This window comes from Xenopus tropicalis, chromosome 10 (assembly GCF_000004195.4).
Source record: "Xenopus tropicalis strain Nigerian chromosome 10, UCB_Xtro_10.0, whole genome shotgun sequence".
In the NCBI taxonomy this organism is placed as follows: Eukaryota; Metazoa; Chordata; class Amphibia; order Anura; family Pipidae; genus Xenopus; species Xenopus tropicalis.
The window spans coordinates 20,790,367-20,803,259 of NC_030686.2; the positions used below are offsets into that span (position 1 = coordinate 20,790,367).

Genomic DNA, 12,893 nt, shown 5'->3' on the forward strand with positions numbered 1-12,893 from the left:
TACCCCTTTTAATACAGCTCAAAACCTTGTTTGCCCTTGCAGCTGCTGCTTGGCATTGCTTGCTACAGCCAAGTTTATTATCTACAAGGACTCCAAGGTCCTTCTCCATTAGGGATTTGCCTAGTGCAGTCCCATTAAGGGTATACGGGGCTTGCATATTTTTACATCCCAGGTGCATGACCTTACATTTATCCACATTAAATCTCATCTGCCACTTAGCTGCCCAGATTGCCAGTTGGTCAAGATCCTGCTGCAGGGATGTCACATCCTGGATAGAATTGACTGGTCTGCAGAGTTTTGTGTCATCTGCAAACACTGATACATTACTCATAATACCCTCCCCTAAGTCATTTATGAACAAATTAAACAAAAGTGGACCCAGTACAGAACCCTGAGGGACCCCACTGAGAACCTTACTCCAAGTAGAGAATGTACCATTAACAACCTCCCTCTGTACCCGATCCTGTAGCCAGTTTTCTATCCATGTGCAAACGACTTCACTAAGACCAATAGACCTTAGCTTAGAAAGCAGTCGTTTGTGGGGAACGGTATCAAATGCTTTGGCAAAATCCAAATAGATGATATCTACTGCATCCCCACTGTCCAGCTTCTTACTTACCTCATCATAAAAAGCAATTAAATTGGTCTGACATGACCTGTCCTTCATAAAGCCATGCTGATTACTGCTCATAATGGCATTCTCCACTACATAATTTTGAATGTGATCCCTTAACAAGCCTTCAAATAACTTGCCCACCACGGATGTCAAACTTACAGGCCTATAATTGCCAGGCTGAGATCTTACTCCCTTTTTAAATATGGGAATGACATTCGCCTTCTTCCAATCCCTAGGTACCATACCTGATGAAAGAGAGTCTGAGAATATCAGAAACAAGGGCCACTGCAATTCTGCCCCTAGCTCTCTCAGTACCCGAGGGTGTATTCCATCTGGCCCAGGTGCCTTGTTTACATTTATCGTGTGTAACCCTTTAAGCACCATATCCTGTGCCAACCACTGTGTAGTTGGAGCTGAGGCAACAGTGCAGCTATTGGGTGGGACTTGGCCCACTGGCTCCTCTACTGTATACACAGAAGAAAAGAAATGGTTAAGCACATCTGCCTTTTCTGTATCCGCTGTAACCATATTGTTATTATAACTCAATGGGGCCACACCCTCAACCTGCATCTTTTTACTATTAATATACTTAAAAAACTTTTTGGGGTTAGTCTTGGCCTCGGCCGCGATGCGCTCCTCATTTTCTATCTTTGCCTTCCGGATTTCTGTTTTACAACACTTGTTACAGTGTTTATATTCATTAAACGCAGCTACTGTCCCCTCTGACTTATATTTCTTAAAAGCTTTCCTTTTTTTCCCTATTAACTTCTTTACCTCAGAGTTAAGCCACATAGGTTGATTCTTAACACTTCTACTTTTTCTTATTAATGGAATAAATTGAGAACAGTAATGATTTAATATCATTTTAAATGACAACCATTTCTGCTCTGTGTTTTTATCAGAAAACATAATGCCCCAATCTATGCCCTGAAGCGCTGCCCTTAAGGAGCTAAAATTTGCCTTCCTAAAATTCATTGTCTTTGTTGCCCCCGTGTAAATTTGTTTCCTGCACCAAACATCAAATGAAATAACATTATGGTCACTATTACCCAGGGGTTCAACCACTTGCACATTTGCTATACGTTCTGGGCCATTAGAGATCACTAGATCTAGTATAGCATGGTTCCTGGTTGGCTCCTCAACAACTTGTGACATAAAGTTGTCATGCAGCAAGTTTATAAACTTGTTCCCATTTACTGTCCTGGCAGTACTATTGCCCCAGTCAATTTCAGGGTAATTAAAATCCCCCATTATTATCACTTGCCCCAAACTAGCAGCCTTTTCTATTTGCAACAGGAGCTGGGCCTCCTCCTCTTCGCTTACATTAGGGGGTCTATAGCATACCCCTACAATTAGTTTGGTAGATTCTTTACTATCTGTGAGAAGCTCAACCCATAAGGATTCAGCTCCCTCTGTTACCCCCATCACTTCCTCCTTAATATTTGCTTTTAATTCCTGCTTAATGAACAGACACACTCCTTTTCTATTGCCCCTGTCCCTCCGAAACAATGTATACCCCCCAATATTAACAGCCCAGTCATGAGACTCATTCAACCAAGTTTCAGCAACTCCAATCACATCATATTTCCGCTCCAACGCCAGCACCTCCAGCTCTCCCATTTTACCAGTCAGACTCCTTGCATTGGTAAACATACATTTAATACTGGTTCCGGCGTGAGAATGACGTGTAAACAACTTATGGGCCTCCCTGCCATTATCAGTATCCCGAAGCAAGTCTCCTCCCCCATTTTCCCTTACTATGCCCACTACCTCATCTATCCTGTCTACCACAGAATTTCCCACTGCACCCTCCCCCCCCCACTCCTAGTTTAAAATCTCCTCCAACCCGCTAGCCATCTTTTCCCCCAAAGCAGCTGCCCCATCATCATTGAGGTGCAGCCCATCCCTGGCAAAGAGCTTGTAGCCGATTGAGAAATCAGCCCAGTTCTCGAGAAACCCAAAGCCCTCCTCCCTGCACCAATCTCTCAGCCACGCATTAATCTCCCTAAGCTCCCGCTGCCTTCTTAATGTTGCTCGTGGCACAGGTAATATCTCTGAGAAAATTACCTTGGAAGTCCTCGCCCTCAACTTCGCACCTAGCTTTTTAAAATCGTTCTTGAGAACTTCCCCCCCTCCTCTAACTTTGTCATTGGTACCTATGTGCACCAAGACCGCCGGGTCTTCCCCAGCCCCTCCAAACAATCTGTCCACTCGTTCCACCACATGCCGAACCCTAGCACCAGGCAAGCAACACACAGTTCGGCATGTAGGGTCTTTGCGACAAATTACCCTATCCACCTTTCTAATAATTGAATCCCCTACAACTATAGCCTGCCTTCCCTTCCTAGCACTATTCCCCCCACCTGTATTAGAGGTGCCGGCTCCCAGGGTGCTCTGAGAGTCAGCCCGCTCCATACATGCCAGCTCAGAGCTGTCTTCCCCAGCATCTTCACCTAAAGCGGCAAATCTGTTGGTTTGCACAAGCTGTGAACCAGCCCCCCTACCCTTGTGTCCCCTACTGCCCCTCTTAACTGTTACAAATTTGTCTCCCTCATTAACCTCCACTGTCCCTTCTCCACCCCCCACTACACCGGCCCCTGCCAGTGGTTGCTCAGTGAGCCTCCTGTTCTCCCCCATGTTTGCAGCTGCCCTCAGTGCTGCCAGTTCCCCCCTTAGATTTTGCACCTCAGATTCCAAGAGGAAAACCCACCTGCATCTCTCACAAGTAAATGCTGCATGGAACTGCTGCTCCAGGACCACATACATGCGGCAAGATGCACACCAGCAATCATACTGCAACTCATATTGCCACTGGGTACTTACAGTCTCCCGAGTGCAATCCCTTATATAGTGCCTTTTAAATTTCAAACGCCTTTTTTGTTTTTAACGCCTACTATACACTTAATCTACATGCAACACTTTAGATTAAATGCAAAACTCGCTGTGCAGTCAGAAACTTATTGAGGTTCAAACCAAACAGCCAAAAGTCTGCTGAGGATTTACCAGATTTACTCCACCCCCTTAATTAGTATGTGCTCAATCAGCCAGGTAGCCCTTACAAGTCACACAGCAGTTAGTTAATTGCACTTACTTCCTCCTTTCAGCCAGCACTCCCAGCATGCACAGTAAACCCCAAGTGCCTTTTTTGTTTTTAACGCCTACTATACACTTAATCTACATGCAACACTTTAGATTAAATGCAAAACTCGCTAGCAGCTCCCAAACTCGCTGTGCAGTCAGAAACTTATTGAGGTTCAAACCAAACAGCCAAAAGTCTGCTGAGAATTTACCAGATTTACTCCACCCCCTTAATTAGTATGTGCTCAATCAGCCAGGTAGCCCTTACAAGTCACACAGCAGTTAGTTAATTGCACTTACTTCCTCCTTTCAGCCAGCACTCCCAGCATGCACAGTAAACCCCAAGTGCCTTTTTTGTTTTTAACGCCTACTATACACTTAATCTACATGCAACACTTTAGATTAAATGCAAAACTCGCTAGCAGCTCCCAAACATAACATAGTAACATAGTAACATAGTAACATAGTAAGTTGGGTTGAAAAAAGACATACGTCCATCAAGTTCAACCATAATGCCTATATATAACCTGCCTAACTACTAGTTGATCCAGAGGAAGGCAAAAAACCCCATCTGAAGCCTCTCTAATTTGCCACAGAGGGGAAAAAATTCCTTCCTGACTCCAAGATGGCAATCGGACCAGTCCCTGGATCAACTAGTACTAAGAGCTATCTCCCATAACCCTGTATTCCCTCACTTGCTAAGAATCCATCCAGCCCCTTCTTAAAGTTATATAATGTATCAGCCAGCACGACTGATTCGGGGAGGGAATTCCAGAACCTCACAGCTCTCACTGTAAAAAATCCTTTCCGAATGTTTAAATGGAACCTCCCTTCTTCTAAACGGAGTGGGTGCCCTCGTGTCCGTTGGAAGGACCTGCTGGTAAATAAAACATTAGAAAGGTTATTATATGATCCCTTTATATATTTATACATAGTTATCATGTCACCTCTTAAGCGCCTCTTCTCCAGTGTAAACAGACCCAACTTGGCCAGTCTTTCTTCATAACTGAGACTTCCATACCCTTTACCAGCTTAGTTGCCCTTCTCTGGACCCTCTCTAACTCAATAATGTCCCGTTTGAGCACTGGAGACCAAAACTGAACAGCATATTCTAGATGGGGCCTTACCAGCGCTCTGTAAAGGGGAAGAATAACCCCCTCCTCCCGTGAATCTATACCCCTTTTAATACAGCTCAAAACCTTGTTTGCCCTTGCAGCTGCTGCCTGGCATTGCTTGCTACAGCCAAGTTTATTATCTACAAGGACTCCAAGGTCCTTCTCCATTATGGATTTGCCTAGTGCAGTCCCATTAAGGGTATACGGGGCTTGCATATTTTTAGATCCCAGGTGCATGACCTTACATTTATCCACATTAAATCTCATCTGCCACTTAGCTGCCCAGATTGCCAGTTGGTCAAGATCCTGCTGCAGGGATGTCACATGCTGGATAGAATTGACTGGTCTGCAGAGTTTTGTGTCATCTGCAAACACTGATACATTACTCATAATACCCTCCCCTAAGTCATTTATGAACAAATTAAACAAAAGTGGACCCAGTACAGAACCCTGAGGGACCCCACAAACTCGCTGTGCAGTCAGAAACTTATTGAGGTTCAAACCAAACAGCCAAAAGTCTGCTGAGAATTTACCAGATTTACTCCACCCCCTTAATTAGTATGTGCTCAATCAGCCAGGTAGCCCTTACAAGTCACACAGCAGTTAGTTAATTGCACTTACTTCCTCCTTTCAGCCAGCACTCCCAGCATGCACAGTAAACCCCAAGTGCCTTTTTTGTTTTTAACGCCTACTATACACTTAATCTACATGCAACACTTTAGATTAAATGCAACACTCGCTAGCAGCTCCCAAACTCGCTGTGCAGTCAGAAACTTATTGAGGTTTGTTGATCATGGATTCCCATGCTACTACTCTAGGGCATTGGAGTGGGTTAATATTTTGTGGGTTAGGGTGGGATGTGGGTTATGGTATTGCGGAACAGAAGTGGGTTAGTGTTTGTGGGTTACAGTGGGATGTGGGTAATGGTATTGCGGGTCAGGAGTGGGTTAGTGTTTGTGAGTTAGGGTGGGATGTGGGTTATGGTATTGGGGGTCAGGAGTGGGTTAATATTTTGTGGGTGAGGGTGGGATGTGGGTTATGGTATTGCGGGACAGGAGTGGGTTAGTGTTTGTGGGTTACAGTGGGTTATGGTATTGCGGGAAAGGAGTGGGTTAATATTTGTGGGTTACAGTGGGATGTGGGTTATGGTATTGCGGGACAGGAGTGGGTTAGTGTTTGTGGGTTACAGTGGGATGTGGGTTAGGGTATTGTGGGTCAGGAGTGGGTTAATGTTTGTGGGTGAGGGTGGGATGTGGGTTATGGTATTGCGGGACAGGAGTGGGTTAGTGTTTGTGGGTTACAGTGGGTTATGGTATTGCGGGAAAGGAGTGGGTTAATATTTGTGGGTTACAGTGGGATGTGGGTTATGGTATTGCGGGAAAGCAGTGGGTTAGTGTCTGTGGGTTACAGATCAAAATCTTTTATCCCGGCTGAGTGATGAGACGACCCATATCCGCAGCCTGAGATACCGGCCGTCCCATGGATTCCCCATACGCACCGAACAAGGTTTCCTACGATATCATTGGTGCAGCTTAAGGCTCAAGGTATGATAGCCAGAGGCAATAAAAAGGCAAGACACACAGAGTTGTAGCTGCAAAGAAGATTACAGTACTGTGGGGGCTCAGGGGGCACTGATATATAAGGCAACAACTCACGCCATGTACTCACCATTACACTGAAGGCTAAACCAGTTACCCATCTGGTAACCAGCAACAAGCCCTGTACCCCGAGCCCTCGGCCTGTACCATCCATACTATCATAGCCTGGCAACCTCCCCTTTCTGTAATGCCCCAAACCATAAGAATCTCCTGGCCAAAAACAGATCTACACGACACCTGCCTATTGGGGAAAGTAGGGCCCTACTGGGACTGCCCCCCAGCAAGAAATGTCGCCCTATAAGGGGAACTGTACCCCCAAATACAACTGGGCTCCAGGAATCAAACAAGAAATATGTAAAAACACCGATTGGTTGTACTGTACTGACTGATTAGATAGCGCCAAGACTGGGTTGGACGGCTGAATACAGGGTTATGGGAGATCGTGGTACCTGTTGGTCCAGTCAGGAAGGAATCCCCCCCCTGCAGCAAATAGAGAGCTTTATCCTCCCTCTGGATCAACTAGCAGTTAGGCAGGTTATATACAGGCATTATGGTTGAACGTGATGGACATGTGTCCTAATTTATCTGATTATATCTGATTATATAAATAACATAGTTGGATGAAACTTCGGGGCACCTTGGCAAAGTGCCATTAAAGGCTTAAGGACATACAGGTATAGGGCCGGTTATCCAGAATGCTCGGTACAAAGGGTATTATGGATAAGGGGTCTTTCCGTAATTTGGATCTCCATACCTTAAGTCTACTAAAAAATCAATAAAACATTAATTAAACCCAATAGGATTGTTTTGCATCCAATAAGGATTATTTATATCTTAGTTGGGATCAAGTACAGGTACTGTTTTATTATTACAGAAAAAAGGGAATCATTTAACCATTAAATAAACCCAATAGGGCTGTTCTGCCCCCAATAAGGGGTAATTATATCTTAGTTGGGATCAAGTACAGGTACTGTTTTTCAGATAAGGGATCCCATACCGGTATTTCTATTTCCCTATATTCAGTAATACATATCAGCCTGGGTAAGGCTTGCGTACACAACCGGGCCGCACCCCTCGGGGCCCACTGAACGCTCACACCGGTGTAAGTTTGGGTAAATAATTTGTCTGGGGGTGGGGGGTCTAGTCTAGTCGCGTAACTAGACATCCCCGGGCTGCACCAGGGCCCGGGGATGTCTAGTTACGCGACTGTGGATAGAAGATCTGGAGCAGGGGACCAGGGAAGGCACGTGAGAGAATCCTGTCAGCCCTAGGGAATCTAAAGCTGGGGACGGCCATTTGTTTGGGGGCTGCAGGTGATGTAACCAGGCTGTCTGCAGGAGCTGCGGCACCATCGGTAGGGGAATGAAGAGCCCTATGGCTTACATATTGGATTGCAGACACGGCCTCGAAAAATGCTTTATGCAAGTTGCCCTTTGGGGGTTGAAGAATGCTTTATGCAAGATGCCCTTTGGGGGTTGAAGAATGCTTTATGCAAGTTGCCCTTTGGGGGTAAGATGCTATTCAGTAAAGCGCTGGGGGAAATAATATCTAAATCAGGGGTATATAAAAAAAAGTTGGGGAGCAACACAAGCATTAAAAAAAATTCCTGGGGGTACCAAATAAGGGCTGTGATTGGTTATTTGTAGCCCCTATGTGCACTGGCACCTACAGTAGGCTCTGTATGGCAGTACCCATGGTCATTATGCCTCCAAGTCAGGAATTCAAGAATAAGGACCTGCTTTGAGGCCACTCGGAGCAACATCCAAGGGGTTGGGGAGCAACATGTTGCCCCAGAGCCACTGGTTGGGGATCTCTGATCTAAATCATCTGGTGAGAAAAGTACATTCCTTCCGCAGACTCCCAGGAGGTTTAAAGAACCGCCAAGACACCAATCTGACACTTAGAAGGATGTTAAAGCTTATAGGCCTGGTAAGGAGCCTTATAGGTCATTCTCAAGAAAGACAGGGCAGTCTAGTATTTTTAGAGGTATATAAAGATCCCCGATCCTCCAAGTCCCAGCAGAAGTCACAATGATGGAAGGTTGTTCCAGCTTCTAAGAGTAGGAGCAAGGCTCCTTCAATTCCAGAAAGTCTGGACAAGGAATATTCAAGACTCGTGGGTACTGTCTGTTGTAAGGAGGGTTATCGGCTGGAGTTTTGCCATATTTAGAAGCTTCTATAGATACTGTCCTGGGAATGATTTCTCTTCCTCAAGCAAGGATCTCCAGAACCGGGGGTACTGACCATATCCAAGCAAGATCAGTTGTCTGCCATGCAATTCATGAGATACTTGAGCATTCTGACATCAAAAATAGGATTGGTCAGCTGGGCGAGGCGGCGGATGCACCCAATTCAGCGAGGATTATCGGCCGAATGAGTCAATAAAAATGTAACTTATTAGCTTAACGTAATTCATACAAAAACTCCCAGCTGATAAGGATACTCTCACGGCACATTTGTTTATTCACCGTGATTTCACACCTGTGTATTTACACTCACGTGGAACCTGCTGCCATTACGCAAACTTGCCTGAAATAAAGGGAGGGAACATTGGCCTCTGGTTGGTATACGGTAAAGGTTGCCATACATGGGAAGATTCACTCGTTTGGCCAGATCGGATCTTCTCCCGATATGCCCACCTAGGGCAAAACTCTCAAAATACAAAAGGTGGCGTTGGATCAGAGACTGCGTAAACAAACCGATGCGGAGCTCGATGAGATGAAAAATCAAACCTGACCAATCGAGATCTGTCCAATTTTAGGCCAGATATCGGTGGGATAGGCCCATCTTTATCTTGTAAGTACTAGGGTTCTTTCTCTACAGTATGCATATATACAGAGACCCAACTGACCTTCTGGGCCCTGTGCAAGTGGGGCCCCATCTAGTTTAACAGAGCACCAAAATCTACAGTTAGTATTGATGTTGATTTATATGGTTTATGTATGTGAGTGGATAGATAGGTCAGTATGGGTCAGTATGTGAGTATATAGATAAGTCAGTGTGGGTCTGTATGGGAGTGGATAGGTCAGTATGGGTCTGTATGTGAGTGGATAGATAGGTCAGTATGGGTCTGTATGTGAGTGGATAGATAGGCCAGTATGGGTCTGTATGTGAGTGGATAGATGGGTCAGTGTGGGTCTGTATGTGAGTATATAGATAAGTCAGTGTGGGTCTGTATGTGAGTGGATAGGTCAGTATGGGTCTGTATGTGAGTGGATGGATAGGTCAGTATGGGTCTGTATGTGAGTGGATAGATGGGTCAGTATGGGTCTGTATGTGAGTGGATAGGTCAGTATGGGTCTGTATGTGAGTGGATAGGTCAGTATGGGTCTGTATGTGAGTGGATAGATGGGTCAGTATGGGTCTGTATGTGAGTGGATAGGTCAGTATGGGTCTGTATGCGAGTGGATAGGTCAGTATGGGTCTGTATGTGAGTGGATAGATGGGTCAGTGTGGGTCTGTATGTGAGTGGATAGATGGGTCAGTATGGGTCTGTATGTGAGTGGATAGATAGGTCAGTGTGGGTCTGTATGTCAGTGGATAGATGGGTCAGTGTGGGTTTGCGTGTGCTATGTAACTTGTCAGTGTAGGTCTAATGGACCAATTAGGACTGAAACATGTTGTGCTTTGCTGTGCACCAATACATGTACCAAGTTTGCTTTAACACAAGGCTCTGGTGGAATCCTGTTTATATTGTTATGATACAGGTGAGGGCACAAGGGGAGTAGATAGCAATGAAGCAAGTGCCCAGGGAGTAGGTTCCATTACAAGCCCCTTGTTTGAAGACCCTTCCTTGTATTTACTGCCCTCTGCCTTTTCTCTTAACTAGCTCGGTCTCACAGGAACAGTTTTGTGCAATCTCCACTACACTTACCTTAGGGACCAACTCACAATATAAAGGTAAATATCTGCACAACAGCAGCCTAGAGCCCACTGAGCATGAGCATGTGCAGTGCCACTGACACACAGACCTGCTGTGGACAAAGTTAAAGGCCAGGATCATTAGTTTATAGGGCTGCTGACTCTCTGGGCTGGTACAGGGATTTCAGTACATAAAATACAGCATTTCTAGCAAGAGTTTAGTTTTTTAATTATTTGCCTTCCTCTTCTGATTCTTTCCAGCTTTTAAATGGGGGTCACTGACCCAGTAGACAAAAAAAACAAAAACAAAAAAAAACTATTGCTCTGTGAACTTTATTTTTTATCCTTCTATTCAGACCCTCTCCTATTCGTATTCCTGTTTCTCATTTAAACCACTGCTTAGTTCTTAAGGTAAACAAGGCCCTAGCAACAATATAGCTACAAAGGTTCAAAACTGAAGAGTTCCTGTACAAAAATCTAAGCACAGGTATAGGACCTGTTATCCAGAACGCTCGGGACCTGGGGCTTTCCAGATAAGGAATCTTTCCGTAATTTGGATCTCCATACCTTAAGTCTACTAAAAAAAATAATATAAAACATCATTTAAACCCAATAGGGCTGTTCTGCCCCCAATAAGGGGTAATTATATCTTAATTGGGATCAAGTACAGGTACTGTTTTATTATTACAGAGAAAAGGGAATCATTTAACCATTAAATAAACCCAATAGGGTTGTTCTGCACCAATAAGGGGTAATTATACAGTATCTTAGTTGGGATCAAGTACAAAGTACAGTTTTATTATTACTATTGCAATGCCCTCTATGCAGGCCTTCCAAATAAAGACCTACACCGCCTGCAGCTAGTACAGAATGCTGCCGCAAGATTGCTAACAAGCCAACCCCGCCATTGCCACATAACACCAATCCTTTGCTCACTGCACTGGCTACCCATAAAATGGAGAATCCTTTTCAAAATTGGGATGCTAACATTCAAATCCCTACATGGCCTGGGCCCCGGACACCTGGAGGACTTGCTGCAACTACGTCACACCTCCCACAATCTTAGATCAAATGGATCCAATAATCTGACCATCCCTAGAGTTCAACTGAAAACCTTTGGATCCAGAGCTTGTCATGCTGCCCCTACCCTGTGGAACGCCTTGCCAAACGGGATCAAGACAGCTCCAACCTTGGACACGTTTAAATCAAAACTGAAAAGCCACCTGTTTAGCTTGGCATTTATGTCCACATAACTTATCTGAGACAAGCTTATGCGCTTTGGGTCCCACGGGAGAAAAGCGCTTTACAAATGTTTGTTGTTGTTGTTGTTGTTGTATTAGAAAGAAAAAGAAAATCATTTTTAAATATTAGAATTATTTGATTAAAATGGAGTCTATGGGAGATAGCCTTTCCGTAATTCAAAACTTTCTGGATAATGGGTTTCCGGATAAGGGATCCTATACCTGTAACTGAAAAATCACAAAAAATTATTATCAATTGCAAAATCTTTCTCTATGTCATACTAAAAAGTAATCGAAAGGTGAACTACCCCTTAAGTTTAGCCAGATTGCCCCATAGTTAAAACAGATCTGCAATCTTATTGGGCAGCTCTATATTTCTTTTTTTAAGTCCTGGCCTCTCTAAATGATCAAAAATTAGCAAAATAAACTAAAAATCATTTCTGAAAATTCATTATTTATTCAACTTTATACTGTATAAGGCTGTCCATTCACACACAAAGTTTTCACGACAGTTTCCCTTTTGATCATTGGTCATGTAAACATAAGGTGCCCATACACGGGCCGATTGTAGCTGCCGATATGGGTCCCTTAGATACAGCAGCTTATCGGCCCATGTAGGGGCACTAACGACGGGCCTGCCCGACCGATATCTGGCCTGAAATCGGGCAGATAACGATCGGGAAGGTTTAAAAATTTTGTCAGAACGGGGACCGCATCAGCTCTTTGATACGGTGCCCCAACCGACTGCGTCTATATCCGTTGTTCTAATAAGCCTGAATTTGCCCGATATAACCCACCCGTAGAGGTGGGGATAACGGGAGAAGATCAGCTCGCATGGCAACGTGTATGGCCGCCTATATTCTTCCTTCCTGGGCCGAACACACTATATAATCCCAGAGGTAGAGCCAGGGTAGACCTTTACCTGTGGCTCCTTGTTTAGTGTGGCAGCTCCGTCAGTCTCCCTTGTGCTCTATTCGATTCTCAGTTCATTCTCCAGGCCATAGATTTTGGCCTTTAAGTTGCGCAGTTCCCCTTGAATTTTTTGCGTCTTTTTGTTGCCCTGCCGCACTGCATCCAGAATTGCAAGATCTTGGTCTGGCCCGATGTTCAGCGTCACCTGAGAGGAGAGCAAAAAGAGGAGAGGAAGATTAATTCACATCTCCTCTCACCCCCACAGGGCCCTTACCCATAGGGGTTCCTTCTTAGTTTGGTTATGAGCCGTCTCCCTGTGTGTGTTTAATCCTCTAGTACAGCAATAGCAGTGTTATGAAGTTTAAGCTCCCCTTACTGGCTAGAAAATGTAACTGCTGCTCCAAATATCATAGAACAGGTATGGGATCCCTTATCCGGAAACCCGTTATCCAGAAAGCTCCGAATTAAGGAAA

At 44.7% G+C, this 12,893-nt stretch overlaps 1 protein-coding gene across 1 annotated transcript in view; it reads right to left on the bottom strand.

The window, feature by feature from the left end:
• Positions 1-12,370: 12,370 nt before the first annotated feature.
• Positions 12,371-12,893, bottom strand: part of LOC100497829 (coiled-coil domain-containing protein 77-like) — a 44,819-nt gene continuing 44,296 nt past the window's right edge. Inside the window, 1 exon segment of the mRNA XM_031894403.1 lies at positions 12,371-12,625. Within this exon segment, the coding sequence (XP_031750263.1) occupies positions 12,479-12,625 (147 nt within the window). The 3' untranslated portion in view covers positions 12,371-12,478.